This window comes from Mauremys mutica, chromosome 3 (assembly GCF_020497125.1).
Source record: "Mauremys mutica isolate MM-2020 ecotype Southern chromosome 3, ASM2049712v1, whole genome shotgun sequence".
Taxonomy (NCBI): Eukaryota; Metazoa; Chordata; order Testudines; family Geoemydidae; genus Mauremys; species Mauremys mutica.
Window position 1 is genome coordinate 176,711,338 of NC_059074.1, and position 17,027 is coordinate 176,728,364.

General features: G+C 41.3%; 1 protein-coding gene across 1 annotated transcript in view; it reads left to right on the top strand.

Moving 5' to 3' along the window:
* Positions 1-17,027, top strand: part of TTC7A (tetratricopeptide repeat domain 7A) — a 267,779-nt gene that overhangs the window by 25,672 nt on the left and 225,080 nt on the right. The window contains exons 4-5 of the mRNA XM_045011489.1: positions 70-200; positions 641-753. Of these exons, the coding sequence (XP_044867424.1) occupies positions 70-200; positions 641-753 (244 nt within the window). The remainder of the gene's footprint in view (positions 1-69; positions 201-640; positions 754-17,027) is intronic.

Consider the following 17,027-nt stretch of genomic DNA (forward strand, 5'->3'; position numbering starts at 1 on the left):
ATGTAAATATTTATGCTATGAAAACTGAGTACATTGACTTGGGTTTAAGAAGGTATTGCCATTTTCCAGGTCTGTCACTGGAGCGCTCGCCCAATTCGATTGCCTCCCGTGCTCGGCTGTCCGAAAGGGAAGAGGAGGTCGTGGCTTGTTTTGAGAAAGCATGTGTCATTGCACAAGTGTACTTGCAGGAACTTGAGAAGGTAAGGAAGAAACGTGCCCTATGTGTGACTTACCTATACATGGCCTAAATCCTATCTTTGGACAGGGCTCCCAGTGAGTTTGTCAATGAAAGCTGTGCAAATCCGAGGGCAGAATTACAAGTGCTGATAGACTGAAAGGATTGTCAGAGCACTACTGAAAGGGTGATGTGTCCTCTCAATATTTCAGACAATAGAAGAGTTTTGATACAGTAGGACCCTTATTTTGCTAACTAATTGGGCCTGAGGGGTTCATAAAATCAAAAAGGTCATAAAATTGAACATCTCAAAATTACAGTAAATATGGTGCATAAGTTGTAGCATGGTGCACTGCATCACTTTCTTTTTGTCCTTCCAATCACTGCAAAGTGATTCCCAGTGCATGTAAGCAGATGATAAGGACAGTGAGTCTATAATCATATCACTTTTTGTTTCCCTCCCAGACCTCGCATTCAAGAAGCATAAAAGGCAGCAATGTGACTTTCTCTGACTTTGAACTTCCCTATTTCCTGGAAGCAGCTCTACAGAGTGCATATGTGTCTCACTTGAAGAAGGGGTAGGTGGATGCAGCTATTTAATACAAATGATTAATGCTTAAGGTACTTTCACAATGGATTTAGACATACTTCTCCATACCCGTTCTATAGCTTCTGTAAGGGCGCTAACTGGAATAAGCTGTGACAGCTCTTGCTACGGCATATTACAGCAACATCTCTGTGCTATGTTGATTTTGCTGCTGTTCTACTTTCAGGGTTCTTTCATTCATTCTGCCTGACAGTGGGCCCAAACCACTGCTCTCTGGACACAGGCACGTAATGTCTGCTCTTCTTTGGCCCAATTCTACTCCCATTGAAGTCAATGAGAGTTTGACCTTTGATTTCAGTGGGAGCAGAGCAAAGATGACACTGAATGTTTTTGAAAATCTCAACCCTAGGGTGTGATCTAAAGCCCAATGAAGTCATTGGAAATTCTCCCATTGACTTCACTTTGTTTGAATCAGGCATTTAAGGCCTAAATAGCAGTAAAACTGAGTGTGAGAGGAGAACAGACATGCAGGTGAGGGCTTTCTTACAGGGTAACTATAATACCGTTTGGGGGTTCATTTGAATCCGAAACTCAAAAAGACATTGTTGGCTGCAAACCTACTGTAAATTGAAACTGAGGAAAATGTTGATGTAGTAATAATAATACCTGACATTTATAAACCCCTCTCTCAACTGAGGGGCATACTTTAAAACACAAATGGATGTACCCTCAGAAACACCCTGCTGAGGCTGGTAAGTCTGTTTTACAGATGAAGAAACTGCAGCACAGACACACACTGACTTACCTCAGGTCATATAAAAAGTATGTGTAAGAGCTAGGACTAAGGTCTCCTGCTGAATTTTGCACAGCTCTGTGTACTAGGCCTGGTCAACATTTTTTCAGCAAAACTTTTTTTGCCAAAAAAACCCTACTTTTTTTTATTGAATTTTCATGAAAAATTTTCACTTTGGTCAGAATTTTCCAGTTTTTAAAAATCAAAAATGAAAAATTTTCATTTTGGGGGTTCCTCCCTCCTTCTCTCTCCTTTTTTGTTTATCCATTTGTAAAATCTCTATAGGGGTGGAGGGGAAAGAACCAGGAGGGTGAGGAAAGGAGGAAAACATTAAAGAACCGGAAAACTCCACCCAAAAATTTTGAACTAAGCAAACAATTTTCATTTTGTTTTCAATTTTTTCGTATGTGTGGAAAATACCTGGCATTTTTAGCTACCTCTGTTGTTTATGAGCATAGTTTTTAAATGTTTCTCTGAAACTGAATTTTCTCCGTGTTGTTTTTTCAAGTTTAGTCATGATTAAGGGTCTGTCTACTCCCAGAAGTTGCACCTGAAATGTTACCGATTCAGGCTAATCTCAATTTAAATCAGGTTTGAACCAAAATAAGGACCAGTGTACATTACAGACTTCTGCCAGCATAGCTGTGTTGGTCAGGGCTGTGAAGAGGTATGATCTCTGGAGACAGAGTCATGCCAGCTGAAGCCCCAAACGCAGAGCTCTTTGCTGGTATAGTTTTCCCATTATTATTAGACTAGTAAAGTGCTGCTAGTGTAGACATGGCCTGTGAGTGTCCTCATGCAAAGTTGCACCTGTTGAACTAAATCAGTCTAAAATCACACCATTAGTTAAACCAATAAAACTTTGCTTATACACCAAGATGACAGAGAATTAGAAGTGTTTGGGATAATTCCTTGATATCCAAATAAGAGATGAGAGGTTACATGTCTTTCAGATGTGACATGCTGTTTGGCAGTCTGCTTAAGGTTTACTTCCTTTTCAGTCATCTTTCATGGGCATCAGATATGGTGATGTTCTAGCCTGTTGCTGTTTTTACAATAGATAAAAACATTGGTTTAATGTTTTATGTCCAAAAGCTTTGCACTCTTGATCTTGCTATCAAGCACATAAAACAGAATCACATTTTGAACATACTTTATTGGGGTCAACTAAATATCATTTAATAAGGAACTCTCATGTTCATGTGATTCAGTGACATTTAAAATTCAGCCTTAAGTATTCCTTGTTAGTACAGAGTACCCGTTGGGTTGCCTTAGGTATTAATTTTGACCACCGTTAATGGCTGCCTTTTTAAAAAGTAATTCTGAAGTCAAAATTCACTTATAGTTAAAAATCATATTGTCCATCTGCTGAATTACTGTTAGAGCAGGAAGACAACTTCTGCATTTGCTCCCATATAAAAGGGTTGATTAATCTTTACCATAAAACCCAAGTATCAGAACAGTTATAAACACACAGTCTGATTCCCCTCTCACTTACACCAGTGCAAAGCAGAAATTAAAGCCAAGAAGTTAAAGGACCAGTGGGGGAAAAAATTGTATGAGAATCCATAGCTCATTTACCCATGGCTAGTATTAATAATTTCATGTTTTTACCACAGGAGGGCATAAGCAGAACTCTTAACACACTCTTGGGATAAATTAAAAAAGAAGGGAGAAGAGGCTTTGTCAGATGTGTATATATAATACAACCCCCTGTTTCTCCACCTGATGTTGCATGCCTCAAAGAATTTCTGTATGTTGCATACAGCATGGTGGAATTAGGAAATCAGCTCAGAAAGACAAACGGCCAAAGGATGGCAGGATTGCAGGATGTCATTTCCCACTGGTGCTTGCATACTGTGGAATCACAAGGGTTCGATTCTAATTAGCAGAGGTGTCTAATGTCTAACCAGACAGCTGAACTGAGGATATACACATTGTTCTACTGCCCCTGTTTGCTCCCATTGGCAACATGCCAGATTATGGCCAGGAGTGCCCTCTCTCCTAAAATCTACAATGAAAAGAGAGCCTGTATCTAACAAAACAAAGGTCCGTTTTCCCTTTCAGATGTTAAAGAGCCAGCTGTGGGGACCAGCAAAATCTGCAGCTGTGGGAAGCCCCTGTGCTCTTGGTGTGCATTTAATTAAAATATTGTATCAGTGAAGGCAAATCTCTTGCAGTTGTCTGCCCTTTTGAGTCACAAAAGAGCTTTCTTGTATTATTTCAGTAAGCATCATTGATATTCTGCTGATGCAAAGTACAACCAGGCAGGTGCTGCCTCAGTGTGGGAAGCAGCCTGTTGTGCAGATGTTAGTGAGAAAGACTATTTACTTTTTTAGGGAAATGTGTGCATGGAGATAAGGATCATAGTAAGACTGGCTTTTAGTTTAGCTTATTACACATGAATGGTTTCTTTATGCTAATGTGCAGGATTTGCTATCAAAACTATAAATATTTCCACAAAGCATAGAGACCTCTCCTGATTTCTATTCTCATCTTAATGATTTATTATTATGATATTATTTATGTAGCACCAGAAGTGTGTTAGGTGTTTTGCAGACAAATAAAAAGAGAAGGGACAGGATTTTCCAGAGTGTCTGGTAATTTTGGGTGCCTCCATTTTTGGATGTCCAACTTAAGATCTCTTAAACGGGCCTGACTTTCAGAAGTGGATGTTAAGTGCTTTCTGAAAATTAGACTCCTTTAAGGTGACTCAAGTTGGGCATCCAAAAATAGAGGCACTCAAACAACGTTGTAAAGCTTTAGCCAAGGTGCCTGCCTAGAAAAGCTTTCAGGGTAAAATTTTTTGAAAACCCCTGAAAGTGACGTGAGATTAAATCTCAAGTGCCTAAGTTGTTTCTGAAAATGGGACTTAGGTGCTTTTGAAAATGTCACCCATAGTCGAAACAGACAGTGTACAGACGTGGGCTGAACTGCTGCTTTTCATCGAGAATATTCCTTATTGCTCAGCAGCCCACATCTTTTTCCCACTGAAGCAGGTATTACCCCTTTCTCAAGCCGCTTCTTCCAGCATTAACCTGTGTTTTTTCTCAATTCTGCTGTCATCCATCCTTCCAGAGTTTTTGTTTCTGAATGCTACATTTATAGATGGCTAATGCAAGATAATTGTGGAGCCACCACTCTGCATTTGTATGCGTAATATATAAACACAGTCAATGAGAGAGAGTGGGGAGAGGGTGATCTCACTGATTCTAAGACCCAGATGGCTTACTTGAAAATATGGTAGTGTTAACTGCTCTTTTTGACACTATTCCTGGCTGTCTCGCAGAGTGCCCTATCACACTGTTCTATGTGTGCTCCTTATTCTTCACAATCCCATGGAAGGGTCTCTCTGGAGCAGCCGCAGCAGCCATTCGAGCAAGAACATGACCCACTCTCCTTCCTACTAGAGTTCTTTCATCCTGTTGTGCCTTGTGTCACAACAAATTGTATAGCTTTTAATACCTCTCCGGCGCTGCTCAGTGCCAAATACAAGCTTCAGTTACTGTTAAACTCTGGCACTAACCACTGCTCACATTTCTTCTAGTTGTCATAACTTCCATAGTTGTGCATTCCTTGCCAGAGGATGTTGTGAAGGCCAAGACTATAACAGGGTTCAAAGAAGAGCTAGATAAATTCATGGAGGATAGGTTCATCAATGGCTATTAGCCAGATGGACAGGGATGGTGTCCCTAGCCTCTGTTTGCCAGAAGCTGGGAATGGGCAACAGGGGATGGATCACTTGGTGATTACCTGTTCTGTTCATTCCCTCTGGGGCACCTGGCATTGGCCACTGTCAGGATACTGGGCTAGATGGACCTTTGGTCTGACCCAGTATATGGCCAGTCTTAGGTTCATTTATCTTCTCCCTCATATAAAAGGAGAAATATTTTCCATTGAATTCTCCTGGAGGAAATATCCTGTTCCCAGGAACCAGTCAGTTTTTATCATCCATTAGGGCCAGGAGCTCTCAGCTTGAGGTTCCAAACAGATTTTGATCACCCTGCTCTACCCATATTGCTAAACAGGAAAGGGAGGTGCAAGCTAGATGTGGTCTGGGTGCAGAAAAGGTTGAGAACCACTGAAGGAGAGCTGGCTGTATTTTAAAGAAGCTTTATTGAGGGCACAGTAACAAACCATCCCGATGTGCAGAAAGAATACCAAGTATGGCAGGCGACCAGCTTGGTTTAACAGTGAAATCTTTGGTCAGTTTAAATTAAAAAAGGAAGCTTACAAGAAGTGGAAATTTGGACAGATGACTCGGGAGGAGTATAAAAATATTGCTCGAGCATGCAGGGGTGTAATCAGGAAGGCCAAAGCACAATTGGAGTTGCAGCTAGCAAGGGATGTGAAGAGTAACAAGAAGGGTTTCTACAGGTATGTTAGCAACAAGAAGGTCAGGGAAAGTGTGGGACCCTTACTGAATGGGGGAGGCAACCTATTAACAGATGATGTGGAAAAAGCTTAAGTACTCAATGCTTCTTTTGCCTTGGTCTTCACAGACAAGGTCAACTCCCAGACTGCTACACTGGGCAGCACAGTATGGGGAGGAGATGAGCGGCCCTCAGTGGTGAAAGAACAGGTTAAGGACTATTTAGAAAAGCTGGACATGCACAAATCCATGGGTGCAGATCTAATGCATCCAAGGGTGCTGAGGGAGTTGACTTATGTGATTGCAGAGCCATTGGCCATTATCTTTGAAAATTCGGGGCAATCGGGAGAGGTTCCAGATGATTGGAAAAAGGCAAATATAGTGTCCATATTTTTAAAAGAGTATAAAGAGAACCCGGGGAACTATAGACGGGCCAGCCTCACTTCAGTCCCTGGCAAAATCATGGAGCAGGTCCTCAAGGAATCCATTTTGAAGCACTTGGAGGAGGAGAAAGTAATCAGGAACAGTCAATGTGGACTCACCAAGGGCAAGTCATGCCTGACCAACCTGATTGCCTTCTATGATGAGATAACTGGCTCTGTGGATATGGGGAAAGCGGTGGATGTGATAGATCTTGACTTTAGCAAAGCTTTTGATACAGTCTCCCACAGTATTCTTGCCAGCAAGTTAAAGAAGTATGGGCTGGATGAATGGAATATAAGGTGGCTAGATTTTTGGGCTTAACAGCTTGATGTCTAGTTGGCATCAAGCAGAGTGCCCCAGGAATCGGTTCTGGGGCTGGTTTTGTTCAACATCTTTATTAATGATCTGGATGATGGGATAGATTGAACCCTCAGCAAGTTCGTAGATGACACTAAGCTGGGGGGAGAGGTAGATATGCTGGAGGGTAGGGATGGGGTCCAGAGTGACCTAGACAAATTGGAGGATTGGGCCAAAAGAAATCTGATGAGGTTCAACAAGGACAAGTGCAGAGTCCTGCACTTAGGAGTCCTGCACCGCTACAGGCTGGGGACCGACTGGCTAAGCTGCAGTTCTGCAGAAAAGGACCTGGGGATTACAGTGGACAAGAAACTGGATATAAGTCAGCAGTGTGCCCTTGTTGCCAAGAAGGCCAACAGCATATTGAGCTGTATTAGTAGGAGCATTGTCAGCAGATCGAGGGACGTGATTATTCTCCTCTGTTTGGCACTGGTGAGGCCATACCTTCAGTATTGCATCCAGTTTTTGTCTCCCTACTACAGAAGGGATGTGGACAAATTGGAGAGAGTCCAGTGGAGGGCGATGACAATTATTAGGGGGCTGCAGCACATGACTTACAAGGAGAGGCATGCAGAAGAGAAGAGTGAGGGGGGTTTTGATAGCAGCCTTCAACTACCTGAAGGGAGGTTCCAAAGCGGATGGAGCTCGGCTGTTCTCAGTGGTGGCAGATGACAGAACAAGAAGCAATGGTCTCAAGTTGCAGTCGGGGAGGTCTAGGTTGGATATTAGGAAACACTATTTCACTAGGAAGGTGGTGAAGCACTGAAATGGGTTACCTAGGGAGGTGGTGGAATCTCCATCCTTAGAGGTTTTTAAGACACGACTTGACAAAGCCCTGGCTGGGATGATTTAGCTGGGGATTGATCCTGCTTTGAGCAGGGGGTTGGACTAGATGACCTCCGGAGGTCTCTTCCAACCCTAATATTCTATGATTCTATTAATTAGCCAACTGAGAGCTGGATTAATCTATCTCCCAATTCTTTCTTTAAACACTTAGCTACAACCAAGCCTTTCTGATAAGACCTATAATATAATGCTAAATGTCGGAGAAGAATATCCAGTGATAGGAGGTCACTTTAACTCTCATCTTAGATCTTTGCTTTTAATTTTTAACTAGGGTGTCTGGAAGCTTGTCTCAGGTATGGCACTGTATAAGTATTATTGTAAACTACACATTTCTTCCATCCCAGGAACATTCCTCAGAATGTGAAATGAGATGCATGTTTTTAAGAATTTAAGAGAAAAATTGTGGCATGATGCAGTAGTCTGAAGCAGTTGTCTAGATTTGAGACTATGCTCTCTGTTTATAACTAAGTAGATACAGGATTTACAATATATAGCTAGCTCTCGCTTCAAAGGAAAAGGTCAGATCAGTTTTCTCACAAATTCAACAAAATAATGAATGACAGCTTAGTAGTACAGTAGTGGATCTGATTCACAATGCCTTATTGTTTGGCTTTCTCCTCTGTTTAGACAGCATTCCCACTGTTGAACAGATTTTAAAAAAGTGTTACAAATAGAAATCAATCTGAGATTTGGTACAATGCTGTGCATTGTTATTATTCTTTGTTATTAATATTATTATATAGCACCGTATATGTGAATGGTGCTTTTAAAGACATATGAGCACAGTTCCTGCCCTAAATCATTTACAGTCTGAGGCCTTGATCCTGCATCAGAATGTGCTAGAGCTGACTCCTGCACCTGTGCAGAGTCTCTGTGACTTCACTAGGCCGTATCATGGATGCACGTTAGTCGATTCTAAAGCAGGATGAGGATTTGAGGTCTATAATTCATGGCTGTGGCCTGGAGTAAATCTTTTCAGGACTCACCCTTAAAACAGACACAATCCAGAGAAAAGGGGAAGAGGAGAATGGGATTGACAAATCATGTGGTCCTGTGTTGTTCTTGTTACACCCACTTGTGAGCAGATCTAAGTATCTTTTTCCTTTGTGGTTGTTTTATGGTGGTTGTATTTAAGTCCACCTGTTGTTGACCAGTGTAGGTGTCAAGGTCTGAAACTTAACACAAAACTAAACTGGGAAGTTTTCAAATGTTGTTGTCTTTTTCATGACTCCAGTTTGAATTGGACCAGCGCTGCCAGGGAATTTTTGGGCCCTTGGGGGTATTTGTAAGTCCAGGTTCCTTTGCTGAATCATTTATAAAATTCAAAGACATTTTATTTTAAAAGCATGATTCTGCTACCCTGACTCTCATTGCTTTACTCCATGAGTAACTCCAGTGATTTGTACATTGAAAGTGTAACTGCACTGGGTCCAATGTGGATACAGTGGTTGATGAATGTTCATATTAGACAAGAACCTCAATGCAAGATTTCAAAGGTTTATGTACAACTTAAGGGAGGACTCTACACAACAGGTTTAAGAAGCAGCCTGACTTCGGAACACTTTCCCTGGTCCCTGCATGTGTTACACCAGCTCAGCTCCCTTTAGAGCAGGTATTTATAATTCTACATCTTGCTGCACAGGAGACCAAACATGAACATGTGCTAGTTTCCTTTAAAACAGGACATTTCACCTGTATATCCCCCATTTTAACTTTTTTTCTCCATGCCCCCACTGGATCTTTTTCAAAGCTCCTTACACAGACTAAATTCCTATTGAAACCTATGGGGTACTGAAAACAAGGCTCATTAATAGGAATGAAAACAAGCAACATTTTTGCATTATGTTGTTGTGATATCACTGCCTTCTTTTCCCAGTAAATATGCTTAGGCTCTTCAGTCAGATTATTTCCTAAAGTCTGGCCCAAAGCCCATTGTGGGCAATGAGAGTCATTCATAATGACAATGAATAGTAATAGGACCAGAGAAAGAGCCTGTGGATGGCTCTGTAGTCTGGTAGTTAGGGCACCCTCCTAGGATGTGGTAGACCCAAGTTCAAGTCCCTGCTCCAGTGACTGCTCACTTATTTATAAAAAGTGCAACAGCTTCAACAGGAGAGACAGGAAAAAGAACAGGAGTACTTGTGGCACCTTGGACTTTAACAAATTTGTTTCACCATAAGCTTTCGTGGGCTACAAGACTCCCAACAGAATAACCCATAGCCCAGTGAGTAGAACGCTTTTCTGTAATGTTGGAAACCCAAATTCAATCCTTTCTCCACACCAGGCCGAGGGAGGAATTGGCCCTGGGTCTCCCACTTCCCAGAGACTACCCTAGCCACTGGGCTAAAAGTTTATAAGGCAACTCCTCATCCTCTTTTCTTCCTCTTTTCCCTCCCGGCGCTATGTAAATCCAGTCCTCCTTGGCTTTTGTCAAAATGCCCAAAATTTAAATAGAAAAGAAAGGAATCAGGTCAAAACAAAACATTTAGTTTCTATCCAAGTCAAATTTTATGTTTTCTACTTCTTGATTCACTGAAAATTTTGGAAAATTTCATTTTCAGTTGGACCCCCCCCCCCCCAAAATCTATTTTTTTTTTTGTCAGCGTGACTAATGAACTTACAAATCCATTCTTCATTTAGCTCTTCTCCACAGTTGGTTGTGATTATTGCTGGTCTAGTGGTTAAGTCATAGGGCTAGAACTTAGAAAACATGGATATCAGTTCCTGCATCTGCCACAGACTTGGGCAAGTCACTTAAACTCTCTACTTCAGTTTCCCCTTTTGAACCTGGAAATAATACTTCCCTACATCACAGGGGTGCTGTCAGGGTAAATTCATGAGTGTGTCTAAAGTGCTTTGAGATCCTTGGTGGGAGATGCTATGAAAGTGTAAAGTGTTGGTATCATTTTAATTATATCATAAAATGTGTTCAGACTTAGCTAAAATCAAACGTGGTAGCATCGTTACAGTCATGGTGTCACGGCATTCACAAACGAGGTTGCTGGCTATACAAGGGAAGTAGCCTGTTGGGCCTTGTCTGCACTGCAGTTTCTGTGACGTTCCACCACTGTTCTAGCACAAGTGTAGCTCCGTTGGTCAAAGTGCTAGTGTAGACTGTCTGCTGGTATTTCTACCACTGTGTCACCATGATCTGCTCTGAACAGGGTCAAATAATGTGGTGGTAAAAGTGGCTCTGGCTGGTCTACACCAGCATCCCACTGTTAGTAGTAGCACTAGTGCTATAGCACTGACGGGAAGGTTTGGTAAAATCCCAAATGTAAACAAACCCTAGCAGGGCCTTGCCTGAACCTGTTTCAGCTGAGACTTTCCAGATTCAAATAATTGGGTACCCAAATCCCTGTGCAGCTTTGAAAACCACAGGCTTTACCTCCTGCATAGTTCCACTCAAATCTGTTCCAGTCAGTTCCCCAAGAACTCATCTGGACTCTGGTATCATCATTCAGGTTCCTTTATTTGGCATACAGCAAAACTACAGAGCTGATCAGACTCAAGTGTAGACGGTTGGTCTAAGGTGTACCACACATCCAGAGTTACGCAGCAAACCACTTCCTTTATACGCATTTACACGTTACATTGCATTTACTATACATTGCATTGGATACATTTTGGGATTGGCTGGTCACTTTGTGGGTAACAATCCCTGTACAGCGTGCTCTGTCTGTGCACACACTGTCCGTGTACAACTTACTCTTTACCTCATCTTTTGTTCTAGGCTTGATTTATCCATTCTTATCTTGTCCACTGTAAATGGTTCCCTATATGTTCCCCCTTATTTTACCTAGTACAGTCATTGTGCCTCTAGCCTGCTGATTTATTTACCTCTCTAATCCTGTATCCCAAGAAAGGCCTCACCCATGTCCAATATGTCCTGTAGTATAGTCCTTTCTATATTATCAAGAGCCGCTGTGCCATGGGGCAGTTCTTGAACATTGCGAAACACACTTTGATTTTTCTTTGTGGACTGGCTCAAACTGTATTATAACCTTATTCCCAAATTGTGCTTCAGCCTTGGACTTTTCAGAATCCACAGCATAGTGTAGACAGAACTTCAGTGGGAGTTTTACCATTGACTTCCATGACGCAGAGTTAGGTCAGTGCTGAATGCTTTTGAAAATCCCACTCTAAATATAAAAACATAAGAACGGCCCTATTGGGTCAGACCAAAGAGCCATCTAGCCCAATATCCTGTCTACTGACAGTGGCCAATGCCAGGTGCCCCAGAGGGAGTGAACAGAACAGGTAATCATCAAGTGATTCAACCCCAGTCACCCATTCCCAGCTTCTGGCAAACAGAGACTAGAGACACCATCCCTGCCCATCCTGGCTAATAGCCATTCATGGACCTATCCTCCAAGAACTTACCCAGTTCTTATCTGCTAATGAAAACTACTCTCCCTTCTCAACTGTAAGGATATTATACTGCACTTTGATTTTATTTAGATATACCTTCTTGTATCTGCATTTACTGCAGGCTGAGGACTTATTTTGGCAGGGTTTTTTTGTAAATAACCATTTAAAGAGGGGTTCAACATTTTAGAAATCTGAGAGAAAGGGAATAAAGATATAAAGCTGCAGTAGGAAGAGAGCCTGAGACATAAGCCCTTGTATCACAGGCCTAGTATGAGGCCTGAGGCCTGGGCTAAAGTAATAGTCGAAGCTTTAGTGATATAAAGCAAAGACAAGCTCTGAGCAAAAGGCAGGACCTGTTCACAGAATCTAGCAAGAACAGGGCTGATATTGAAGAAATACACATTCCTAAGAAGTGCTAGGCACAGAGTACTCACACAGACACGTTCCGATATCAAGTGGCACCAAAACATCCCGATATTAAGGATGGTACAGAAACGTTCCCCACGAATAACAGGAACACACTGACTGCTCCTAAAAGATAAGGTCAGAATTACAGTGCATAATAAAAAATTTTTAATTGAACCAACATATACAAGGTGATGGGTGATAACTAGCCATGTCAGGGAGCAATAACTAACTATGTTAGAGGGGCAGTATTAACTTGTTTGTATTGTGGTGTAAAGATGTATCTAAGAGGGAGTGTCTTTGTTTAGCCTAAAGAGGAACGGAAAGTCTTGCCGTTCACTGATCTGGTCCATTGTTACGGGCATACATGTATTAGTGGTCCGGTAGAGTCCGTGGGATACTAGTACTGTGCTTGGCTGATAACAAACCTGGCCTGGTGCTTTCGTCTCTGGATGGATTTTGTGGTCTTTGGGTGGTTTGCTTGAGGTCTGCTGTGCCAGCTGTTTGCTCAGAGCTGTGGCAGCACACAGGGAGAACACAGAAAGAACACACACATTTAACCACACTGGTGACCCACGACTGCTGAGCTGGTAAGTAAGCAAGCTATCCTCTGTAGGAATTGCGATCTAATACCTTGCACACTTCTTCTTTTTTAGGTGCTGGTTTACTTTTAACCATTACTTGGTTTCCTACTTGCCATTGCCTAATATCATGGCTCTCATCAAATGCTTGATTCATTATTTGCTGTTCTACAGCTTGTTGTGCTGCAGGTGCTCCTTGGACTGTACCCAACCAATATTTGAGACTGTTTTTATGTGGTTGTTGCCAGTGTTTTTGTAGTGTCCCAATCTGGGGGGTACACAGCAGGAGTCTGATACTGTAGCCAGATGTCATTCCAAAAAGCCCAAGCTGCACACAGTTTAAGCAGGTAAAACTGTAACCAAGAGGAGTGACAATGAGAAGTTTTCTGTAATGCACTCATCTCAAGGTGAATGCTTCCATCTGTTATAGACAACTGTGATGTGCTGCTATTAAATAAGGTGTAAAAACGAGATCCTGATGACTTGCTGTCAATAAAACTCCAGTGGCACTTTTTGCTGCAGGATGGGTGCATCCGATGAAGTGGGCTGTAGCCCACGAAAGCTTATGCTCAAATAAATTTGTTAGTCTCTAAGGTGCCACAAGTATTCCTGTTCTTTTTGTGGATACAGACTAACACGGCTGCTACTCTGAAATCTAAGACTCAGTTGTTCTCAACCAGTGTTACATGTACCCCTGGGGGTACGCAGAGGTCTTCCAGGGGATATATCAACTCATCTAGATATTTGCTAGTTTTATAACAGGCTCCATAAAAAGCACTAGCAAACTCAGGATAAACTAAAATTTCATGCAGACAATTACTTGTTTATTACATTGAAATGTAAGTTCAATATTTATATTCCAATTGATTTATTTTATAATTATATGGTAAAAATGAGAAAGTTAAGCAATTTTTCAGTAATAGTGCACTGTGACACTTCTGTATTTTTATGTCTGATTTTGTAAGCAAGTTGTTTTTAAGTGAGGTGAAACTTGGGGGCATGCAAGACAAATCAGACTCCTTAAAGGGGTACAGTAATCTGAAACGGTTGGAAGCCACTGGCTAGGTCATTGGTTGTCAACCTTTCCAGACTACTGTTCCTCTTTCAGGAGTCTGATTTGTCTTGCGTACCCCAAGATTCACCTTACTTAAAAACTACTTGCTTACAAAATCAGACATAAAAATACAAAAGTGTCACAGCGCACTATTACTGAAAAATTGCTGACTTTCTCATTTTGTCTGTATGAAATTTTAGTTTGTACTGACTTTGCTAGTGCTTTTTATGTAGCCTGTTGTAAAACTAGGCAAATATCTAGATGAGTTGATGTACCTTGTGGAAGACCTCTGCTTTCCCTCAGGGGGTAGGTATACCCTTAATGAAAACCTCTGATCTCGGTGACCTAGCCAGATTCCAGTTTGGTTCATTACATACTGTCTGTCTCAATTTGCCCTGTAATTTTAATTGGATACAGTTGTGACTAGGTTCCTAGGTGCAGCCTGAACTGTAGGACTGCTGAGCCCTCTGTCCCACCAACCTGGGCTCCCTCTTACACTGTGGTGTTGTTGGCAAGCTGCTAACCTCTGGCAGGTACTGCACCTACAGATACATCCATGGGCCAAAGACACACCCCACTGAGTTACATGAATGCTTCTCCCAGCCACTCATGAACCAACAATAGAGAAGCTCCAGCCAGTTCCCCCCAGTTCCCCAGCCTTGCTCCCCTAGAATATACCATCTTGCCTTGATCAGAAGCCTGACCAATGTAAGTTCATTACCCAGTCTGCCCCTCCCTCGATGTGGAGAGGACATACACTAGCCTTTGTAAACTGAGCTGAAATTTCCCAGGCAATGCAACCAAAACACACTGTTTTAGGTAAAATATAAAACGGATTTATTAACTACAGAAACGTAGATTTTAAATGATTATAAGTAGTAAGTGTAGAGATCGAAATTGGTTACTTAAGTTAAATTCACAGTCTGAGTTTTATAAACTAAACAGGACATTAATCAAGGAGTGTCTCACCCTGATATGTCAAACAGGTCACAAATCTTCAATGCACAGGCTGGAACTCTCCCCCAGCCCGGGACCAGCTGCCCTAGTTCAAAGTCTTTGTCTTCCAGACTTGTTTCCAGGTGTTGAGTTGTGGGGGGAGTGAGGCCAAGTGATGATGTCACTCTCCTTTTATGGTTTCATCCAGCTTACTGGAAAGATCTTTTGGTGTGACGTAAATCAAGCAACCTCCATTGTATACGTGCACTCTCTGAGAAGTCTTCATTGTACACAGTTCCTGGGACAGTCATTGAGAGTGTGGATTTCTTTTAGTGGGCCATTAGTGCTTCTGGGTCCTCCATTGTTGTACCTGAAAGGCTGGTTTTGGGTGTTCCCAACCTCACAACATATTTCAATAACACACACATAGCAAAACTTCATCACTTCACATACAACAATAGCACGTACAATCCAACAGGATATGTTCAGCAGATCATGACTTTCAAAATGATACCTCATAAGGCATACTTTGTATAAAACATATCAAAATTATATGACAGTGGTAAATATAGGGGTTCCAGGGTATTGCTTTGAGGTACAGAGTGCCACAACAGTATCTTTCGTTTCCCATCCTAGTATTCAGTGTGCATTGTGAAACCATGAGATACACTTTGTTTATTTGTAAAATGCTTTGAGATCTATTTGCATGAAATGCACTATGTACATACAGTATTGTTATCATTAAACAGGACCAGTGGGTTTCAGTACTTAGCCAGAATGTGTTGTGTTATTAAATAGTGCCTCATTGGCATCAGATATAAGCCATAATACACCAAAGCCCCAGTACAGCCATTACTTGTCAACATTTTTCTTTGTTAAATTGTCCACAGATAGTCACAAAACATTCTTTAAAATGGCTATTCAAATGTCTATTTTGGAGTAAAATATTGCCATCTTTGTGGCTAAATCCAAGTCAGCTCATTAATGCTAATATGTATCGCTATGTCCATCCATTTTCAGGCAAAAATAGCAATGCTTACAGTCTGTCTTTTTTAATTTGTTTTTTAAGGAAATTACTTAATCATACACTTACATGAGACTAACCCCAGTGAAGTCAGTGGGACTACTCATATAGTTAGGTGTGTGCTCGAGTGCTTTCCTGGACTGACACCCTAGATTGATTAAACACCAACCCTATAATGAGATTTGCTTGCTGAGCTTTTTGTTGTATTTTTTGGTGTGGGTGCGGAATGCTATTTGATGGGAGGTAAAACAAAAAGCAGCCAAACAGAATCTTTGCTCATTTTGCACTCTTACTGCTTTCACACACACTGGGTCAGATTTAGCTCTGTGTGTGTTTAAAAAATATAAGATTTTATTGAATTCCATTCTTGCTCTGACCCTGAAAAAGGCAGACTAAAGTCCTACTCCTGCATCTGGAGAGCTCATTGCAAGTTTAAGGCCAGAGTTAGAAACTTCCTGAAGCTTCCTGTCCCTGACAAACCCAAACCATATTTTCTGTTTAGAGGGGAGCAAAGAATTCACAGCAAATAACTTGTTCAAAATATTTCACTTGTTTTTTAATTGTCTCTGAGCAGCATGTGATTTTCACACCTGCATTTGTTGTTCTAAATTATTTCTGTCTGTAAATTGTCTATGAGCAGATCATTGTGAGAATTCATGATTTGAAATTTGAAATATGATGATTAGTTTTGATTGGACAGAAGGTCATGCAATGTGGTTCTGTTCCCTCACTGGATGAGCACAACTCCTCGAATGAAGTTTTTAGTGTGAATACTCATGATTACAAATACGTAATTTGTTTCCCACAAATATCTTTTGATAGCTGTTAACATGTTGCTGTTTCCTCAAACATTTCTGCCATTAAACTTCTTTGTTAGAATGTTTGTGGAACGTAACATGGAAGGAGCAGGAACACGGTTGAAGCCAATTAGCTTTAAAATTCAGTGAAATGTTCATAGAAAAAGTCTTGCTGTAGGTGCCCGGCTCTTCTTTCTCTTTGTTTTAACAAGTGTGGGGTTTACCTATACAGGAAAGTTATACCAATATAAGCTAAACTGTGAATTTAAACTGCTTTAGTTAGACTAGCATAACCGCCCATGTGGTCACTCTTACTTCAGTATAAATATACCTTTTTCTTATGTCA